Raw genomic sequence first — 23,214 nt, 5'->3', positions numbered from 1 at the left:
CACTGACTGCTGATATTCAACGGCTTCAGCACTGAATTTTAATGAATGTGCATGCAGATATGAGAATGGAAAGATACGTACAGTAGGTCAATTTATTCCCTAAATAAAACTGATCCCATTTCTCTTTATTTCCTGTGTATTTTCAATAGATTCAGTACAGGTCTGCTACACTGCACGTTTTCCCCCCCCCATTTTTCCCCATTCTCTCTGGCCATGTGGCAGCCATTGCTAGTCCCAGGCCCATAAAGAGAGACAAACCGGCCCCAGCCCCTGAGTTCCCTGTCCACTCCCATGTAGAGAGTCCATCAGTCAACCAGTAAATACATTTGGGGTAAATGTTTAAAAAGGCTGTTTAGGCAGCAGAAGAATGCAGTGCATCAGGTCTTAGTAAAAGGCAGCTTAAACAGGTCTGGATTTAAACAGGCCAGATTTATAGCGTTCTTTAAACTGCCCAGAGGAAAAGCCCCAGTTGTAAAGTTTCTAAACGAGTGACTGGACAACTGGAAGATAGTTCTCTGGCTCTGATAAGAGGCAGAGGAAAGAGAGAGGGAGGAAGGGACGGGCAAAGGAGGAAATGACAAAGTAGAGGATTTCAGAGGTGCAGAGGTAGAAAAGAGGTCACCAGAAACGTATTCTGAATGATTCACTATTTTTGAATGAGCTATCGATGCATTGGCTTGGAAGCTTAAGAAGCGGTCTGCTCTTTAGCTCGGAAAGCCTGAGCTCAAACATTTTGATTTGTCTCAGAAAGCCAAGCGACAGTGTCACAGAATTCTGCGGTGCATGCACGGCTCTGAATGCGCTTTTGAAAACCAGGTCAGGCACCGCTCGCGACGACTAAGGTCTGGTCCCACTCACACACTCTCATCCCTGCACAATATCAGAGTGCTGGCAGAACTGAAAAACAGGGTGTCAGTGTACACACACACACACACACACACACACACACACACACAGGAATGGGGCTCAACTGAACAGGGTCAGGGAAAGAGATTCTGGAGGCCAGGTTTGTAAACCCTACACTCCATCATGCGTGACAAAGGTAACTAAGGGAATGTGTGCGAGGCCCAACCCAATCCCTGCTTCTACGCTCGCCTTCTTATCTCAACAGACACTGGAGGAAAACATTCCATAACCAAAGCAGCATTTATTTGTTAGTCTCAGAATAGAAAACACCGTAACACATGATACACTACGGCAGCTACCTGTTGGCTAATCCGAAGATAAGTTAAATAGGGAGTGACCTAAGGAGCTTACGTTTTACTTGTAATGTTTTGGGTATAAATCATGCTCACAACCTTTCACTCTCCTCTTTCCTTTCATACCTCGCTATAAATTACAACCATTTTCTCTTTAAAATCATACGATGGTACAGAAAGTTCTGTTACCACACTGACTCAATCTGAGTGAATTAGATTAATATGAAACCTGGTCATTGATGACAGCTGGGTATCAAATCAGTTTTAAGAGCAAATCATATTGTATGTGCATTAGAAAAATCAAAGAAACAACCTTAGTGTTGTCTAAAGTGTAATGTAAGTTGATTAAATGTCATAGAAGAAACACACAAGAGAGACAGTAAGAGAGACAGGTATAGTGACAGAGCGACAAACAGAGAGACAGACCCCTTCTTCCTCTCCAAATGGCAAACAGCACAATGCAGTAAGGTGAGCACACACACACACACACACACACACACACACACACTCGGTTGGAGCCCTCCAGAATCTGTAGGAACAGATTCCAGAGCGGCTTACTGGGGTAAAGACACAAGCAGAATTCCATAAAGAAAATCACAACAGAGCTATTGTGTTTAATTTCACCTCGCACTAATCACTTGTCCTTCAGAATAAATAGAGTACAAGGACACTCTGACCCTGTCCTTTAAAAGAACACCTCCTTTTCAGAACTGAGAGCACTTTTGCATTTGAACAAACATTCTTTGAGTCCACAAATTCAGTCTCTCATCCAATTTACTGTCAATAGAACCAGAAAGATTTTTATTTTCTCGATTTTTGGGAGAAAGTTGTTCATATTCACAAATTTGGACAGGAAAGGCAAAGATCATAGCAGCATTGACGGTTTCTGTATTAGGCTAGACTTTTCCCCTGCAAACAGAAAAAAAAACATACCTGGGAAGCTATTAGATACATTGGCTACTTTGTTCTCAATCAATCAATGAGTTTAAAATTAAGCTGGACATCAATCAATGGTTTAATCAATTCCCCCCAAAAATTTTCCCATGCTTCTCTGGATGCACAAAATTTGTAGAGACAAAGCATTCAGCGAGGGGAGCGACACTGTCATTACCATTAAACAGTTGAATCATCAACAACGCAGCCAGACACTGTGCCTGCAGGCTAAAAGCGGGCTGTGACCACCTGCTGTCTCCCTTGACGTCTGTGAGGAGGAAAACCCTATTGTGCCAAACGATACCGTTATTGCCAAAAACTTATCTGGATTGGCAAATCTGTGTATTCGGTCCACGCTGAGTCTTGTCTACCGGCCGCCCATGACTCCGTGAGATTACCCTGACCTCCTTCGTGGTGAGTAAATACTACTGGATGGGAGAGGAAGAGGAGAAGGTAGAGGAGGATGGTTGACAGAGAACGCAGGGGGCAACTTTATGAAACTAATTGAATAAACGATAGATCTGAGCAGCATCCAAAATTAACACAACTTGGCTGCCCTTGGTAAGAGGGGAGAGGGAGAGGAGGCTCGAACAGAGAGTGAGACAAAGAGGGACAGAAAAAAGAGGGAGGAGTGGGGGGTAAAAACAGAGTGAGGCACACAGACAGAGAAGGAAAGGTAGAGAGAGGGCAAAGGGATGTGTGTGAGTGTATATGTGTGTGTGTGTGCGTGAGGTGAGGTCAAGTTTGAGTTGTGTGTCTGGTAGATTTTTTGCTGAAGGGCAATTCTGAGATTCCCTTCAGATACTCAGTGAACTCTGTCAGTCTCTCACTTTATTTCACCCTCTCTCCTTCACTCTCCCTCGCTCCTGCCCTTTAGAAACAAGATGAAGGGATGATCAGGAGGCGGCTTCAGTTAAGACCGCCAATCAATATAGCTCTTCAGCGCGGGATGAGGCTCCAGATTACACTGAAAATCACAAATGGCAAATGACTCTTTCAAACCACTTTCCCGACTTTGAACATCCAAGTCTGACCAAAGCCTGGAAGATAGGGACCAGAGAACCTGCCTGGCTTATACCTGAGGCTGTGCATGCAATACTTTCCCCCTAATTCCCATTCACTTCAGAAGCAGCATAAAGCTTTTATACTAAGGATCCCTGCCGTTCACAGTAACAACACACATCAAAGAAAGTTTCGCTGAACTCCAAACTCTCATTTCCTAAACGAGAGTTTAAAATGCCTCCTAACTCCCCGCAATACTTCATCATTGTTTTCCTCACTGCAAACCTCCAGGCCCTGAACAATTAGGCCCTTGTTTATGTCTGCAAATTGCTGTGCCGTGCCTATCTGTGTGTAGTCCCCGGCAGCTGGATGCGCCAGTGGAACGGCTATATTGATTGGGATGTCTGTTCTTTTAACAAGGTCTGTCTGGTTGCTCTATCTGGGGGTGCAGCAGTGTTCATACCTGTTCCCCAAACACCGCTCCACCTCGGTTAAGGTAATGGGAGCACACTTCAAAACTGCTTACACAGAACACTCTTTTGAGCCATTTCTGGAGGGAATAGGCTGCTCTCACTCTCTCTCTATTGTTTCTTTTTATCTCATTTTTATTCTCTTTTTTCCTTTCTCGGTTTCTGACATTCTTTAAGTCATTCTCTTTTTTTTTTTTCGCTGAGGCCACCCCTTGTTTTTCAGTCTACTCGCCTCCCTCATCTCTTCCATTACTATGATAACTCTAACTCTCTCCACCAGCTGTCCCTGAAGGGGCCGGTAGCAGTCAGTGTCATTATTTTCCCAGTCCGGCTTCGTGCTGACTGTGTGAGTTTGCTTCTTCCCTGTTTCCCAACCTGGACTGGCCCATTTGTTTTCACTCTAATGAAGTAGTGGTGAAGAAGAAGAGGAGAAAACGAGGAAAGGGACGGTGAGAAAGGAGAAGAGAGGAGAGGAGGAATGAGAAAACAAGCGGAGAGGAGAACAGACAAGGAGGAGAGCAGGGGAGAACAGGGAAGATGAGGGAAGAGGGGAGGAGAGGGAGTGGACAGGGGAAGAAAGAGGATGAGAGAAGAGGTGCAATGTAGTATGTTACGGTAAGCTGCGAAAACGTCTCTAATGAAAACATTCCACTGAGGAAAACCCAGGCGGATAGGATCAAAATCCCCAACGTGATAGATCAACAGAGAGGAAGGCTCTAAACGTTCACACTCTGGACAGAAGGGGCCATTACAGACAACAGCAACTTAACGCTGCTGACACACAGGAGACATGGGAAAACAATGTCACGATAAGGACTGCTGTATGAGCTACACTTTACAGTACTGAGCGGACAGTAACACACACTCGGCATACAGTGTGGCTCTGCGCAAATCAATAAAACTCTCCGCTGGATCCCTGTCCCAGAGAGTGGACGCCTGTCTTGATTTTGTGGTTAGCCGAAACAGTTCTACATGTTATTTCTAAAGGAAACAGACCTTGGAGAGTTGGGCAAAACCTCCATTGCAGCTTAAAGGAATAGTTCACCCAAAAATGAAAATTCTGCCATCATCTACTCATCCTCATGCCAGTTGAAACACAGGTGAAGTTTGTCCATATAACACACAGGGAGGTTGCCACTTGCCAGCACAACTCCATAGCAGCCTTCTCCAAAACAACTGAAGTCAGTGGGGACCAGTTCTTCAGAGTTCCAAAAAGACCTACAGTATATTTACACCATAATTTAGTGCAAATCTTAACTACAGCTGATGGATTTGCAACAAATAATGGTGTATAGGTCTTTCTATTCACAGTGTGATTGTTTGGCTGTTTTTGTTTTGGAACTCTAAAGAACAGGTCCCCATTGACTTCAGTTGTTTTCTCCTGTGTTTCATTTGGCATGAGGGTGAGTAGATAATGACAGAATTTTCATTTTTGGGTGAACTATTCCTTTAAGCAGTTGGTGTGTTTGCGTGTCTGTGTGCGTCTGTGTTCCTGAGCGTCTGTGTGTGTGTCCCATCCCAAGTACAAAGTGTTGCCTTTTTTCGCTACGTCACTATAATTTCTTCAGATGAAAATTACCTCTGATGCCATTGCACTGCATTTTAAAGCTCAAAGGCACAGCGCGGCATAATACATAATGTTCCATTGTGCTGGTGGAAGTGTAGAGAGATGTATTCCTCCCACAGAGAGGACCTAACATTTAACAGTGGACTCGCTGGAGAGCCTGGCTTTTCTGAGACACATGCACTGACATATGGGGTACTGCTGAGCAAAAAGGATCCGTTTTTTCAGAAGATGAAGGCACTTTTCCTTGAGTCTTTCAGCCGACTATTTCAAAAGGCTGGCACAGAGTGAAAGCTCAAAGAGGACAAAATGAATTGATTTGATTATTTTGGGTGAGTGTGGATCAATAGCATTCTTTCTCCCTCGTCAGAACAGGGTGGTTTGGCCCTGAGGGCAGGGGTGTAATCATTTGAGGCAGGCGGAGCACGCCATTTGCCCAGGCCTGGAGGGGTTCCCATCTCAATGCTCCATTATGAACTGTGTTAACAGCAAATAACATAAATTCCTCTGAGAGAACACACACTCTTACGCACAGACACATTGCATTTCAGCACGTACAAACACACTCAGACATAAAGGAAATCCTTCAGACAGACGTTTGGAAAAAGAGAAAAGAAAGAAACTCCGTAGGACAAACGTACGCATTCCACACTATAAAGACCCGACGTGGGCCAACAGCTACTGAAAGGGAGTCTAAATAAGAAAATATTCTGACAATGAAATGAATAGACTTCACACAACTGGGTCAGTGTTTGTACTGAGTGAAAAAAAAAAAAATCAAATTTTTCATATCAGCCCAAATGGCAGCGGACACACCATTCAGGCTCCTAGGCAGTAAAATGTATACAGTACGGAAGCACGTTTGTATAAACTGTGACGGAGGAAATCGATCCTTCACACTGCTCCACATAAGGAGAGCCAGCTGGATCCTGTTAACAGTTCTTAAATGAATTCTACACTTTCTAAGTCCTGTGACATTCAGGGAAGCTGTTACATTAAAATTCCCCACGTTTTGACAATTCCAAACAAATTTACACAGGCCGAGCCGGGCTGCGGAAGCGGAGCGCTGGCTGGGTTGTCCGCACTGTGTGTCAAGGTTATCACAAGACTGTGTATTTGTCTAGGAGTGACAGGGCCCACTCTGAAACCTGACTCCACATCAGTTAGAGTGGGAGGAAGCTATCTGGGGAAAAGGAGAAAGGAGAGAGACAAAGAGAGAGAGAGAGAGAGAGAGAGAGAGAGAGAGAGAGAGAGAGAGAGAGAGAGAGAGAGAGAAAGAGAGAGAGGGGGAAATAGACACGAGACAAAAGAAAATAGTCCCGATTTAACCAGTCATGATTTCTTTTCAATACTCAGCTATGTCAGGCTGTAGAAATTATTATCTGATCATCATTAGGCTACACATGGAGTGGAGGCCAGTTTGGCATTGTGATTCTGTCCCTTGTCTAATTCTACTTGGTTTTAATCCTAGCTTCTACCTATGTGTTGCATTTATTTGTACTTTCACAAAGTCCTGCAACACGCACATCTCAGGCTGAAACCAAGCAAAGTCCTTCTAAAGGAAAAAAGAAGAGGGCTATTAAGATTGGGACATTGCGGTATTTCCAATGCTACATTTTCCAAAACATTGTCAACATAGCTCTCAAAGAAGAGTAAGTATCTGCCAAAGCGGACTGCTATGTATAACTGTATATATTTTAACTTAATTTATTTTCAAAATGCAAACACTCATGGTTGGTGCGTAGACCAAAACGATCTCAGGTTGGTGCCACTGTCAAGAACCTCCAGCTATCTTGGCTTAGACAGGAATGGGCTGATGGGTAAATATTGAGATGGTTGCTCAAGTGTGTGGATCCTGGTGCAGAGCGCAACAAACGGAGGTTGTTCAGGGTCAGCATCCAGCCTAACATGCTCTCCACATGAGAGCACTGGACCAATCAAAATGGATCAGGCCAAATGTTATGAGAGCATACCATCTCAAATCTAATAGTCCACAGATACAGAAAACAAATTCCTCAGTGAAGAGATGATTTTTTCCTGGAATTCCTTCCTCATCTCCTTCCATCTAATCTCCCCTCAATGGTAAGGACATTTCTGCTCCTGTACTACTGTAAAATATCAAATAATGAAACTTCTTTTATTTTGCTTAATGGTTTTTTCATCCAGAATGTAACCTTCAGTGTAGTTCTTTGGGACAAAAGAGATGAGAGGCAATAGGAAAAGGAATGAATCGTGATTTGCTTGTTTACTGAAGAGGCACTGCTGACCTCATATGCAGGTCATCAATGCCTTCAGCACTGGGCGATGGAAAAGTTTTAGAAAGTCACGTTGAGACAGAGACGGATGGACGGATGGATGGATAGATGGATTGCGCTATGCATGTCAAGTTAAATGAAATGAGGCAAGAGGAAAAAAATTAAAATGGATTATTCAGCATAAATGAGACACATTTTGGCTGGAGAGAAATCAAAAGTTAAGTACTATTCGCACAAGATTTTCATTATGTGTGAACCTCATGGAGTTGAGAGTTATCCCCCAGCTCCTGTGTTTTCCCAGAAGCACATTAAGTGCAGCGATGAGATTAATTTTTACCGAGATTGAATTTGACATGCCTCCAGATTTTACTGCTGTGATACACAAATAAAGTATGTTATAACATTTCTGGAGGCTGAAATGTCAAATGCAAATCAGAAGAATTCGCAACCAAATTGAATGCACCGCCTGAAGCATAAATAATTTTGCAAATGGCTTTAAAATATCGATTTGATTCATTCAAGAACAAATCAAGTATACAGATGATATGCAACATATAGTACAGCCACTGTGCAAACTGCAGCAATTTTTTATATCAAGCAGCTGTAAAAGCATTTTTGTTTGGTGCCTGAAAATACTGGGATGTGGATTTGCATTGGAATAGCAATGTCAAAATGCAGTGAGTAGTTTATGAGGAATTTTTATTTAAGAAATGAATTTAAAAATTACTAGATGTCCCAAAATAACAGTAGGTCCAATCAAATAGATGGAGCGGGGCAGCAGTGTGGCCTAATGGTTAGAGAGCCTGTCCTGGCTCACTCAGTGAGTCACAGGCTCAGTCCCTACAACAGCCAATACGTGTCCTGTCAAAGTGTCCTTGAGAAAGACAATGAACACCCCACCTACTTACTCACTCACTCACTGTGAGTCGCTCTGGAGAAGAGCGTCAGCTAAATGCCTAAAATGTAAAATGTAAATGCAAATGGAGTTTTAGACAGAAAAACAAAAGTAGTGCGCTTAAGGAGAGGAGACAGAGAATCTTCTCTCCTGAGAGGACAGCAGAGGAAGGGAGCAGGAGGTTCAAGGGATGGAGGGGAGGAGAGAGCGGAGAGTAGGAGGTGAGGAGAAGGCAGAGCATGGTCACTGCTGCCCCTAGGCTGACTTGTAGATAACCACAATTCCCCTGGTCTGACTCTGCCTCTCACCTTTTTACCTCTCTCGCTCTCTGTAGCTCTCGTTTTCGCGCGACCTCGGTAATAACAACCTTTTTCTATTTATTTCTTCCCCTCTGAGCGAACTTTGCATCACCCCATCCCTCTCTCTCTGCCTGCTTCTGTAACCTGACCGTGACTACTGTAGCTCCCTTTCTCCCCTAACATAATGAACAACAACAACAATAACATCAACAGCAAAACAAAGTAGCCGCCGTGGGCTGGTCTTATTCCCACACAGGCCCGACCAAATCTCACCAGTGTGCCAGCCTCATCTGCAATGCTAAACACAATTTTAGTAAGAGAGAGAGAAGACAGCTAAATGGGTGGAGGGGGCAAACATGCAGTGAATTAATTCTGTGATTCAGGGCTGGTAATGTACCTGACCTTGGAAACTGTCAAACTCTTCTCCTCTCTGCTCGATTCACACTCCATTACAACTCTAATAGCACCAATTACTGCTTTATTTAGCTGCATCATCCCCCAATTCCCCCTTCAGAGCAGAGGGAGAATAATTATTTATCTTTCCACCCTCCAGGCTAAAATATGAGTATGAATGTCCTATGTGAAGAGAGCGATGGATAGATAAATAAGGGCGAATTTGTTGGTTGGCAGGGCAAGAGCGTGAGAGCATGTGATAGAGAGAAACTGAGAAAATAATTCTAATTCCAGTAAAGATGTAGGTCATTCCCAGAACACATTTTTAATAGCGTGGCTGTAGATATCGATTGTTGGGTCACCGAGTCGTAGAGGCAGGAGGGAACTAAATGAAAATGGAATCTAAATGATCACCAGCTATGTAATGTAGTTACTCTTTATTACTCCTAGATAAATATGATAGATACACACTCATATCTGATATAATGTGCATTGAGTAGTACCACTTCATCACTGAGACCTTACATATAGGGTCACTATCCAACCCTAATACATTTAATTTTATTACAGTATAAATAGATAAATATGATACATATATGTTCTTGTCTCATTTAAAAATCTCCATGTAGACCTTTTTATCAGAGAGAAATCCATAGGGTCAATATTAAAGGCACGACACACAGATCCCACTTATTTTATAATGAAGAAATAAAAATGATGAATGCCCGACCTGGTGAAAGGCTCTGACTATAAGTCAACTCCTCTCCTCCCTCCCTTCCTCCCTTCCTTTCATCCCTGCCAACCCCTACTTGCACTACTTTACTGTGCAGCGGGGGCTTTTAAACTCTTTCAGCCCACAACCCAAATGTAAAACGTAGTCTCACCCTGAGAACCCAGGCTCATTAAAACATAATGTTACACTTGCCATATGGAGACCCACCAGCAATGAGACTACGACCTATGTTGTGTCCCAATCCATAGTACAAGACTCCAGGCTGTACAGTGAATGTACAGGTAAAGGTTTCTAGAGCGAGCCAGCTGTTCACTTCACCTTCCTCGTCTGCCCTCATCCCACTCATGTCAGACTGAAGGATCCTTCAGTAGCTGGATGCGACCGCATGGTAGGAGCTCCACCGAACCAATTGCAGAGCTGGGTGGAGTTGTTACCATGGCACTAAAACTAAATGCGCTTCCATCAGATCGGTGATTGGATGGGTAAGGGGCCAGATGAGAGTTTTAGAGAGGATTTTGGAAAGACCATCAGACCCGGAGGGGTCTCAAAGTAGGTTTGACAGGGGTCATTATGTCACTTTACCTCTGCTATCACCCACCCAACACACACAAACATGCACACACTGGGCACAGGGGGTAGTGGCTTAGCTACACCACATGCTCTCCTCTGGATACCTTTTAATTGGCCAGCTTCCCTGACCTGGGACTTAGAGGGCTCACGTGTGTGTGTGTGTGTGTGTGTGTGTGTATGCGTGCGTGTATATAGGTGTGTGTGTGTGTGTGTGTGTGTGTGTGTGTGTGTGTGTGTTAGCTGGCATTTATGACTCATAGATAAATCTTTTCTACACACATACTGTCTCAAAGAAATCACACTTATAAATGGCAACAGGCGTGCAAACACACACATGTACACACACACACACACACACACACACAGATACATATGTAGAGCACCAAATGGTGGTTCTTTAACTGTAATTAAATTTAATTAATATAAATTAAACTTTGGTGCAAAAATGTCCTATTTGCTGTGTCTAAAGAACATCTATAGAAGCATCTTCTTGAGAGTGCACTACATCCATACTTGTCAGGAAAGCAGACTGTGGCAGACACTATAGTGCAGTGCTGAGCCTTGTTACCTTGTCACATCTCATGAGGCCCAGGTAGCGCAGGGACTTGCTGCTCTGAGCGATCTGTGTGGCTCCCTGGTCTGTGATGTCCTTACACCAGCCGGCATCCACCGTCTCTATGGTGCTACTGTACTGGCCTATGGCTATCAGGGCTGTGGACACAGGAGAGAGACGGAGAGAGGGAAGGAGAGCGAGGTGGGGAAAGAGGGAGAGAGAGAGGGGGGGAGAGACAGGAGAAAGGTGTTAGTCTGACAACCTTTCTCATGCAAATGTGGCAGCATCGTCCTCCCACAGAGACGTACAACAATTCAAGATGAAACCACGGCAAGTCATCTGGCCAGCTGTGACACATTATTCCGCTGTTTACACAGCACCTTGAAATCACAGGTACACGGACACACAAGCTCGCACATACAAACACACACAAGCACATACGCATACTCTCACACACACACACACACACACACACACTTGTTTTGACTGCTCCAGGACTCATCCATTAGAGCGTTGGCATGTGTCACAGCACTGCAAAGGTACGGACACTGTGCCAGGGTAAAGTGTGACTCCATGCCAATGTATGCATCATTTCTGTTTGTGTGTGTAGGTGTGTGTGTGTGTGTGTGTGTGTGTGTGTGCGTGTCTGTGTGCGTGTGCTTATTTCTGCCAGGGTAGGGACATGATGCCAGGGTAAATAGTAGCGATGCAACTGTCTGTCTGGCTTTGTCCCTAAGGACCTCCGAGCACATGTGCATACATACCAACACACACACACACACACACACACACACACACACACACACACCAAGGCCGCACACATGCATGTTCGCTGTTTCATACTGTCTTAATTTGTTCTTGGGAAGAGTACAAATAAAAACGTACATCTGACAAACAAGATGAGATTATATCTTCTGTAATCCATCTCAGATAAAGACATGCTCGGTTGCATAGACGGTACACACACACACACACACACACACGCAAAGACACTACAATCTTCCTCATCAATCTTTGACCCGTCAATCGTTCAGCAGATGGAGGAGACCTGTGCTTCGCCGGTCGATTGATAGTGCTGCTAGGTGATCGATTGGCAGGGCCTGGGCTTTGTTCTCCACTCTCTCACAACCATCACTAATGAGAGTGGGAAGAGAGGAGGAGGAGCAAGGGATGAGAGAAAGATGAAAGAAGGCGGGTAAAGACAGAGACAGCCTTTGACAACACCTTCACATAGTTACTTAGCCCTGATGTTGTTTTCTCTTTCACAGAAATCTATTTCACTTCAAACTTTTTGCAAACAAGCTGGAGACTCAATCTTCTCTACTTCAATAAGGAGCGAAAAACTCATCTTTACAAACTGGTTTTCATGTTGAACTTTTTTCTCTGCGTCTCTTCCCCTCCTCTCTTTCTTTCTCACTTCCATCAATAGCACCTTACCTTGAAAATACTTGTACATTATACAATATTTAATGACAGGCTTCTCTGCCAGTAGATTGATGGCGGTACAGCAAACTGGGTAAGGCTTGTTGTCTATGTCTACGTGTGTGTGTGTGTGTGTGTGTGTGTGTGTGTGTGTGTATAAATGTGAGAGTATGAGTGTATATTGTGCAGTGGGGACTTGTTCCCAGAGGAGAGGGGAAATGAATAATCTTATGCTTTTTAAATCAACTGCTTGTATTTTACCCTCGTTCCCCCCCTTCCAACTGGGGCTATGTAATGCAGAGTCACACACACACACACACACACACACACACATACAGGACTAATCTTGTGTACAGTATGTAACATATGTAATATATAGCTTTGGGCACTTGGACTGCTCCACATGTGGTTCCTTTTGTACTCCAGCATGCTCTTGGATGCCACGCATAATGGCATATTACAGCTAAACAGGCAGTAACAGGGCTTTGAAGCTACAGTATGTTTCATGTAAAACGGCACCGTGGGGAAGAGGCTTCAGCGGGCCAGATGGGAGAATAGCAAGAGGAATAGCCAGGTTGGTTTTTGACCAGCGGTGACCTGGCAGAGCATTCTGAGCGTGTGTGTGTGTGTCTGGAAAGAGAAAAAAAATGGGTGTGTAGCTTCCTGTTCCCCTTGTCAGGTCCCATCAGATGATCCCTAACTCGATTATCTGGGCTAAGACCTCTCGTCTGATGTTAAAACACACTTATTGCTGCTGTTCAAAAGACTAGGAGGGTGGTTGTGGGGTTTTCTGAGAAACAGGCAGATCCAATAAAAGGAGAGAGCTTCATAGTTAATGGGACCGAAGAACAGACCCCAACCCCCCACACACCCCCACACCCCCCAACTCCATGTCCCAACTTCATCCCTCTCAACTCTAACTTCCCTCAACCTGACAAAGTGAGAGGATGGAGGCAGGCAGGTGCCTCCCACATTGAATATATAAGAGGCGCGAGTGAATACATTGTCCGTCCATTTCCTGATTGCTGTGCTACACTCACCTAAGTACACCGCCACCTGCCTGATCTGAATTACTGTAGACAGGCTCTGGACTCTGTTAAGAAAGCAAATGGCAGTTTGAGACGGCACCAAGGAGAAAAAGAAGGGAGCAAACAACACTAAAGATCATTTTGTTAACCTCTTAAGTTAGTTAACTGGAAAGTCAGTGCATTTGTCAGTGAGCCAAGACTTGGGCTATTTAGACCTGTTTAGTACTCTATCAACAAGTTCATCTGGTTGCTATTACAGTCTAATATCCCTGAGCATACTCTCTCTCTCTCTCTCTCTCTGTGTCTCTCTCTCTTTCTCTCTCTCTCTTTCCCTCCCTTTGATCCTCTGTCAGGAGACAGTAAACTCCATCTACTCTCTGTTGCAATTGGAAATCATTGGCCAATCTCGCAACAGAGGAGTGCTTTCAGCTAAACCTTTTCACTATAGCAGAATGCTTCTGTTCAGTTAAATCTGTGCCTGGTGACTTCATTGGGGAAGAGAGTGGTGGAGAAAAATTGTACAAATACACAGACATACTGTATGTGTGAGTTTTTTTTATTTCTGTTGAAAAATACAGTTGTTGGTTTTTTCTTTATGCTACTGTATACTAGTCATCCTTTAATATGGTGAGATTGTAAGTGAAACAAGGCTTAAGATCTCTTTGTAAGCGCAGACACACACACATGCAAAGACACACACACAAACACACAGATGCACGCAGTCTTCACATACAAGAGACCATAGGAGCAGGAAATTGTCTTTCCTGACTGATAATGATTTTCTGTCTGAGAAATAGATGAAGCGATATGCAAGAGAAGGTAAGGTGAAAAAGAGGTGGAAGAGGCAGAGGAGAAAAGAGGGGAAAATCCCATTCTGGCAGCAGGAGCTGTGACTGAGTGGTGACTACACACTCACAGACGGTAATGAGGACACACTCCACTGCCCTGCCTGAAAATGGCTTTAGGAGCTGGCTGGCCGTGTGTGTGTGTGTGTGTGTGTGTGTGTGAGTGTGTGTGTGAGTGAGTGTGTGTGTGTGTGTGTGTGTGTGTGTGTGCTTCTGAGAGCTTCTGAGTGTGGTTCACTGCGAGAAAGTGAGCAAACGTGTGTGTGTGTGTGTGTGTGTGTGTGTGTGTGCGTGCGTGCGCGTGTGTGTATTTGCTTGCTTTAGTGTGAAAAGAAACAGGGAGAGACAGAGATTGACCTTAAATCCTGGATATCATTCATTTTGAGCACGGCACATTTCACCTCTCTCCTCCCATGTCTGTCATTGGGGGATAAAACGACGTCACCACATGAGAAATAGATGGGGATCACATTTAAAACAAGCTACTTCAGTTTATCACGGTGTCTCCTGGGATTTGTACCTACATGAAATATCTTCTTATCAATCAATCAACCAATCAGTCAGTCAAATGGGCCAAATGGGTTTTGTGGGCCACGATCCTGAATGGTATTCCTGTTTCAATGCCAAAACCTACTGCTGATGGTAATGCCTGATGGCTGTAGTGGAGCTTGGGGGTTAGAGTGATACTTTAAGATCTTGAAATATGCAAGAATATGCAAGAACCTCTCAAATAATAGAATTAAAGTGTGAGGCAGTACCCATAGGTTTTAATTAGGAATTTTATCATGGTGATGAGCTGATCTAGCGGAGTCGAATAACAGGGTGAAACTTCAAATCTCATGGTGTCCCATTAACAAATGCATTATCTCTGCGCACAGATGCATAACCTATTCCTATCCCATATCAGCCACAAGCTGTTATCTAAACATCGGAGCAAGCCTAGGTTAAGGTAACCGCACTCCTGAGAACGGGGTCAGGAGATGGTCAAGCCTGTGATGACCGCAACGTGAGAAGAAACCTTCCTTAATCAGCTTATTCCGCTATCTCTGTGCCTGACCCCGGAGCTTCAGGGGTTAAGCGTCATTTACAGGCTTATTAGATATTCACTTATTACATTCTCCTAAATGATGGTGTGCCATTACTGCTACCTTATTGCTCTGAACCCATTCCCTTGCCTGCCTGCCGTAACCCTATACACCATACTTTACCCGCTGATGAAGACAGAACGCTTACTAAAGACATGATGGTATATGGTAAAGATTTACTGTGATGCAGTGTGTGTGTGTGTGTGTGTCTGTGCGCGTGTGCGTGCGTATATAAATATGGAAGTAGGGACAACAGAAAAAAGGCTTATTATGGCTGATGTATTCCAGAGAGCACAACTGTCATGTCTAATATGAAAGACATTCAGTCGGCTCTTTGTGTTGCATTTAAAAACTTGGCTTCTGCTTTGCCCCCTCCACTGTGCTGCTGTATGACCAAAACCCAAAGAAACCCCCTTTTCACTTCTCATGCTATACAGTTATGGAAGATGCACCATCACAATCGTTGCATATATATTATTCTTGGGCAAAACACTTGGGCATTGTTCCCGGGCCTGGTCTGGCCTGTGTGTGTGTGTGTGTTGTATATTAAACATGACAATGACTCGTGCACTGGGCTTTCACCTGCACCATCAGCAGAATTGTAAACACTCTCACCGGAGAGAAATACTATTAAATACACATGCAAGTACACAAACACACATAAACACGCTCTCTGTCTCTCTCTACTGCCAACTGTGCCATTATTCCCCAGTAATACTAACTTCGGACGACAGAGGCATATGAGAAGAGCGTAAAAAGTGAGCAGGGCCTCCACAATAAGCACCATGTCGATGTCCATTAAGCTCTTTGAAGCCTGTCTGACCTGGCCAAGCAGTGGCCTAGCAGTCTGATTGATTAACACGCAGCGTTCATCTTCAAAGGGCCCGGCTCACCTGACCGGGGTCACACAGAGTATCACAACTAATGTGGTAAACAGCCACCAAAGAAAGCACCTGAAACACACACGCACACAGCTTACGGAAGTTAGGAGGCCGGGGACAAGAGGGGGACTGTTGCCTCGGGCTATAAGGAGCTGAGAGTTAAAAGCTGTGAGAACCGGGGACAACTGGAGGAGGCACATTGAAGATCCTTCAGTTTGGGTGGAAAAAAAAGAAAAAACCTTGGACTTTAACATGAACTTCACGTGACAAACTTGAACTTCAGCTGTATTTTCCAAGCTGGGGGGGGGATAAAACTATACAGATACAAAGAGAAAGAGAGAGAAAAAGGAGAAAATAAGAGAGTTAGAGGTTGTGTAAGGTGACGTTCTTTGCCCTGACATTTTGGGCAAACGCAATCAAAGGCCAGGGGAACTGAAATGAGCCAGGCACTAATATGCAGGCGAGCTGGAGAGACACCGAGAGAGGGGGAACAGATTGAGTGCGACACAAGAAGGAGGGAGAGCACTTTATGGCGGGACATGCTCGATCTGGGAAATTAATTAGCCAGAGGGCAGGGAGAAGGCAGTGTGCCTGCTTGTGTGTGTGTGTGTGTGTGTGTGTGTGTGTGTGTGTGTGTGTGTGTGTAGCAGGGGCATGGGCATTTTCCCAATCAGTCTCTGATCTGATGTAAACCAGCTGACACATACCATTTTGTGGCTGTGTGTGCACGTGTGTGTGCGTGCTTGTGTGTTTGTGTGGTTTAGTGTATTTGTGTGCATGTGTGTGTGTGTGTATGTGTAAGGGAGAGAGAGAGACAGAGAGAGAGAGAGTAGCAATCAGCAGACCCTGAAATGCTTAAGTGGTGAGGCAGAGACAGGACAACAAAAAAGTGACTTTGATGTTGTTTTATGGTGGTCTAACGTCTGAAAAGAATACACTTAACTGTACACACACACACACACACACGTATGCATGCACTTACATACATACACACACACATATACACACACTGCTGCTTTGGTAGTTGATGTGCGATAACCTTGTGGAGGGGATGCGAAGTTTGAAGTGGAAAGGAAGATTGGAAAGGCAAGGTGAGTGAGTGACAGGGAGGGAGAGAGAGAGAGAGATAGACTGAGAGGAAGAGTGATGGGCAAGGACAGATAGACAGAGTGAACGGGTGATAAGGAGAGATGGAGCTATCAGAGAGGTGACCTGGAATAGGCTTTCCTGCAGGACCGAGAGCAAACCCTAGTCCCCGATTCACACACAGGACAATGGGACACTCACAGGTTGCATATTACTCAATTGTTCAGGATTTTCTCTTCAAACATACTATGGCTCAGGTGGCTCACGGTGTTTTCCAAATAAATGTTGTTTAGTTGAAAGGATATTTATTGAATGAATCTGAATAGTAACTGGCAGAACAGTCACAATACTGGATCCTGATTGGCAGACAAAACCGGCCCCTCTAATTCAAATGAGGCAAAGCTGCTGAGTGGAGGCTTTCCAGGAGGGAAGGTCAGTTCAAAAGACTGCAAACATCTTTGATCATATATGTATATAAATAGAGGAAAACCTGCATTCATGCAATAGGGCCCCTTAAATACTGACAGTAAAACACTTATAGGCCTATATGTGAATTGCCGTGTGTGTGTGTGTGTGTGTGTGTGTGTGTGTGTGTGTGTGTGTGTGTGTGTGTGTGTGTATGTATAGTGTATGTTGTTCAAAGTAGTTTGCTTTTGATCTTTTTATCCTGCTTCTTCAAAGACAACATCAGGGAGGAGATTCACTTCACACAAACACACAAAAACACACACGCACACAGTTGCCCATTGCCATCAGCAGTAAAGACAGGATATTAAGCTCTATTTCAAACCAACAGCACCTCTGCTCCTATACACCTCTCCTTTGAGGATATTAATCCCCCCCCACTCTCTCTCTCGCTCTCTCTCTCTTCCTCCCTCTCCCTCTCTCTCTCTCATATTTTGGATTGTGTACAACAGGAACACTACTTTCCAATGCTGACATCATAGATGGAGGGGCATAAAGCTGAACAACTTCAATTTGAGATGAGGAGGTGAGAGAGGAGAGGAGAGAAGCAAAGAGGAAAAAGAGGGGAAGAGGAGAGAGGAGAGAGGAGGAGGAAGATGAAGACAGAGGGCATCCTTGTCAATGAGCTGCATGTTGCATGCATCTGACTGGAATTAACGTAGCGTAGCAATAGTTATGGGTTTGGTTATGGATTATGGCTAATCCTTTAGCACAGGGAACAGGTCTTAAGGGTAATTACACGCTACTATGGGATCCAGGGCCAGAAACGGGCCTCTCTTACATTACGCTTATTAAGATCCAGAGGAAAGCTGGCTGCTCTTACAAACTGCTTGGGATTCAGTACAGGTTAGCGTACTGTGGCTCTCTCTGCCAATCTTGATGCCTTTCAAGCTCTTCTGGAAGGTATTAGAGCATCGTTGTTGAGATATCAGCTGTTCTTTCAGTGTTGTGGCAGAAAGTGGGAAAGGAGGGATTACCTTGGACTGTGTATGTTCGGGCAGGATACAAGGTGTTTGTTTAAAGTAATGATATTCATTCTTTGCTCAGATCTGTCATCAATCTAGCTAATTACAAAGTAAAATTAGTCATCACCAAAAAAAAAGAAAAACATTAGTGAGCTGTTCACCCACACAGCAGGATAATTAGCTATACTCAGCTCCCTGTGAACACCAATACTGAAAGACAAGAAAATCTCAATAAACAACGGTGGTGACATTCATGTTGGACAAATTTATGTTTTGTTCTTTCGTTTCATTTTAGTCACTTTGAGTCACTGCCCCGTGCGTTTCTGTCTGTTTCACCTCAATAAAGCCCCTCTGCCTCCCTCTCAAACTCACAGTCAGCTTTCCAAGTGCCACTGTGTCTGTCTGTGTGCCTTATCTTCAGCCTTTCACAGTCCACTCTGGCTGTCGCTTTAACCCAGGGGGGAATCATTAACCAAACGCACACTTCCTCTTCCCCTTCCCCTCGGCGAAACCCTCAGAATCAGTAGGATCACCGTGACGACAGGAGTGTGTGTGTGTGTGTGTGTGCATAAGGGGTCTTCCCCGCTGCCTAAACAGCCCTAAAACAAATGACCCAATACCAATTAGTTGCAGAACAATTAGGTCAGCAGACCATTGACAACAGGCAGACCCACCCAAGGAAGGGCCTGAGTCAACCCCCTTCCCTTCCCTGCACCCTGAAACCAATAAGAAAAGCACTAGACAATGATGGCTTGACATTGCAGAAATTAATCAATGAATGGACCAGTACTGGGAATTGTTGTCATTCAAATGTCAATGAAACAAAACAGTAAAAAGAGAACAACACAGATGGATGGCACTTGTCATGTAGAGTAACTCCTGCATTCTGTTATACTGTTCACATGTCAGCTAACTGAATTACTGTTCTTCCTCAACCCTCTGCTCTGGAGAGTGCCCGCTGCCAGGTTTAGGGGTTTCGTTTATCAACAGAAGATAGGGGTTCAGACATTACATTACTACATTCATTCCCTATCCCCTAACCACAACTTTAAATCTAACCATAACATGCCTAACCTTAACTCTTACCTAATCTTAATTCTAACCTTAATTCTGAACTAACATTAACCTCAGCCATTTACCTAAACCTAAAACTAACCTCTTAAAGAAGGGAGTACCGGCAAAATGTCCTCAGTTTTGAGGGAGGACATTTTCCTTATCTTTCTATCATTGAAGGAACATTTAGTCCTCCAAAGTATAGTAATACAACACACACACACACACACGTGTGAGTTTGCTATCCTGACCCTTGATACTTCAGACTGCTTGGAGTACATGAATGGCCACGCACATACACCTTTGCCACGTTATAGTCCATTTTGAAACTAATTACACCAAAGACAAAAGAAGAAACAAGATAAAATTTGTTTTGAAGAACACAATTGCTGCCATTTCCATATTGTCAATGTTAACTGATTCTTTTGAAATGAAAGGCTGCAGTGCTGTTGACCCCGTGTTCCTCGCTTTGATGCCGTGGGCGACTGACAGAACATGCTGGAAAGTCAGCCTTGGGCATAAAAAAAGAGAAGAGAAGTAATCTTGCAAAAATGAAAAAAAGAACAAATTAAACCATAGTGTCTTCTGAGTGGGCACAGTGACTTCTGAACTGGAAGAAGCACCATATAAAAAGAGAACTGCTAGGTATGCAGTTCACAGAAGGGAGGGGTAGGGAAGAAAACTCTGAAAATAAAAATACAACAAGGTTGCAGTTTCAATGGCATGTAAAAATATGACAAAAGCATGAAAAATCCATTAAAAATTGTAATTATGTCCTAAAAGTCTAAAAAAAAAAAAAAAATCACATCCCTGTCCTCTTTCCCTTCCTTTATCTTTCCCCGTCTGTCTCACATCAGTGTGTTTTATACAAAGTCTAAATGGCTTATGAGAGTCTATAACAGCACTTAGTCAGGTCTCACCAAAAGCTCTTTAGCGAAGTTTAAAGCTGCCGTGACGTTTTCTGATCGATACCTGGCCATAACTCAAACACAAGTCAAGCACCATTACTGTTTATGGTGCATGCACTCAACCAAAACACACACACGCACACACACCTACACACATGTACATTTTCATGAGCTTAGACAATGTTTTTGATCAATACCTGGCTATAGATCAAACACCTTTTTTCAGTTTATGACTAACCTTTCCCAAGGCCCATTTCAGGCGCACACAGAATAACTCATGTCTTTCTTGTGACTGGCGCTTTGACTGCTTCTATGAAATTGATAAGTGCTCTTAAATGCAAAATGGCAGTTTAAGAACCTTGTTTTTGTGCTGCAGCGTAGTCAGAATGTCTCATAAAAACACAAGGCTCTTTTCTCCAGGAGGTAACTACGTAGTCAGAGAAAAACACTCCAGACCAAACCTGCAGCTAAAGGCTCTAGACGGCACAATAGTTCCTCTCTGAGGGATAATTTGTTCAAATGTAACAAGGGAGATGTTGTGCTGGGAAAGTGTTGTTTTCCCCTCAGATTTTTCATAATACCTAGATTTCACATGACTCATGCTTTTTTTTCCACAGTAACAAAAGGATATTCCATCTCTTCATTTCCCCTAAAATCAACTCATGGTTCCACTCCCATAGATATACACTAATATTATTGACCAGTATTTGCCTGAAAGTTTTACTTGGGCTAACATCGACATCTGCACGACAAGTGTATTTTTTAGTTTAGCCTAAATTTAAAAAAACATCAGCCAATAATCTCATCATACAAAACTTGCTTTGAAAGTTAAAGCACCATGCGATGCAAGGTCATTTTGTTTTTTCATCTTCAAAAAGTCTGCATCAGCAAACAGACCTGTCATTTTTCTCCCCTGATATCAGTGTTGAATCAAAAAGATTCCCGCGTCAGTCAAGGCCTAAACATCTGTCTACGCACACTGTAGTGCTTTCTCCGACTACCTGTGGGTCCATGTATTGTGTGCCTCTTTTTGTCTGAAAACAGCTACTCAGTCCCACAAACGACTCCACCATCGAACCTCTCATCTCCCCTTTACTGTCAGAAAGAATCACACTACAGCCGATGCCCTCTATAGACAAGTCTGCCTTTCTCCCCGTGTTTTATCTGTCTCTTGGATTCATTCCCATTTCCTACTCCTTTCTTTTACCTCACCTCTTGTTTTTGCTCATCATCTCATCTCTCTCTTCCTCGTTCTCTCACACCCCCTTCCCCCTTTCTCTCATCCTGTCATTCTACTGCCTCTCTTCCACTCTCCCCCCTTATTCCTTCCCCGTCTCCTTTCTCCTCCTACTCCCCTTTAAAACCCTACGTCCGTTTCTCTCCTCCTCATCTCGCCCTCTCCCTTTCTTCTTCTCCTTATCCTCTCTATAGGATGTCCCAGTGTTCAGGGTCACTGTCCTCCCTCAGTAGCCAAGTTGACCTTTGGCCTCTGTACGACTGGGGTCAGTGCCCGTCGCCATGGCGTTTAACATCCCCGAGGGGGGGCCATCCCTGGAAACAGACATAGTGTACAATTCAAACAAAATGCACACACACATACATAAGAATGCAAACACACATTATTTGTAATGTCAGAGGCATGCGAAGCAGACTTCTACGTTTAGTCTAACTTTCAAGGTTATGGGCCAGGAGAGACAATAGTCCGAGTATTCAGACAAAGCTTCCCCACTGTTGGCTTCAACATCTTTTACTCATTTCTCTCATTCAACCTCCCTCCCCCAGCCTCTTTTTCTTCGCTTCACTCCCTTTTTTGTCTCTCTTTCCCTGTTGTTTTCTGTCTCCCTCCCTCCCTCCCTGTCTCCCCGTGGTCCAAACAGGTCTCTTTCTCTTTTGACTTCCTCTTCTCTGCGACTTTCAACTCCAGGATATTGAGTTGCACAACCACAATAGAAAGACATCCCACAATGACAATTATCCTGTGTAGTGATGGCTGCAACCTGTGCCTGGGAACCAAACGTTTATGAAAATAGCTCTCCCTGCTGAAACGACAACTCAATGGCATCATAAAACAAACAGGGCAATTTCAAGTTTTGCCGCCTTCCTCTGATTTAACTGCCTCAATTTTAAACCAAGTTGTGCACATGTGGGTTTTTTTTTGCTACCTAAGGGTAATGTTTAGATGCTTTTCCATCTTCTGAAATATGCTTGTGTAGAATCCAATAAAGAAATTACCCACATAAATGGCATAGCTGCGCCATTTAGACTGAGACACGCACACACACACTCTCCCACACACATACATACGCACTTTATAGGCACCTGCACATCAATATAGAGGCAATTCATGGAGTTTGCCATTTCACAGAAAATTTGAATTTTTGAACCAGGCAATTTGCAACCCTAAAATGCTTGAAAAACACAAGTTAACAAGCCTAATGCATATTTAATTACATCATCTTACTGTCGAGTCATGTCTTGCTCTGTGTGTGTGTGTGTGTGTGTGTGTGTGTGTGTGTGTAGGTGTGTGTGTGTGAGTGTGTGTCTGCTTGTGTATGTGTGTGATTGTGCACAATATATGTGTGCATCTGTGTGTATTCATGTGTGCTTGTG

The 23,214-nt window shown here is 43.9% G+C and overlaps 1 protein-coding gene across 1 annotated transcript in view; it reads right to left on the bottom strand.

Moving 5' to 3' along the window:
• The window catches only part of fbxl17 (F-box and leucine-rich repeat protein 17), a 212,169-nt gene that overhangs the window by 4,892 nt on the left and 184,063 nt on the right, over positions 1-23,214 (bottom strand). The window contains exon 10 of the mRNA XM_071894810.2: positions 10,882-11,024. Within this exon, the coding sequence (XP_071750911.1) occupies positions 10,882-11,024 (143 nt within the window). The remainder of the gene's footprint in view (positions 1-10,881; positions 11,025-23,214) is intronic.

Source organism: Centroberyx gerrardi, chromosome 8 (assembly GCF_048128805.1).
Source record: "Centroberyx gerrardi isolate f3 chromosome 8, fCenGer3.hap1.cur.20231027, whole genome shotgun sequence".
Classification (NCBI taxonomy): Eukaryota; Metazoa; Chordata; class Actinopteri; order Beryciformes; family Berycidae; genus Centroberyx; species Centroberyx gerrardi.
Note: the sequence above shows the minus strand (reverse complement) of the source record. Positions and strands in the feature narration are given on the sequence as shown.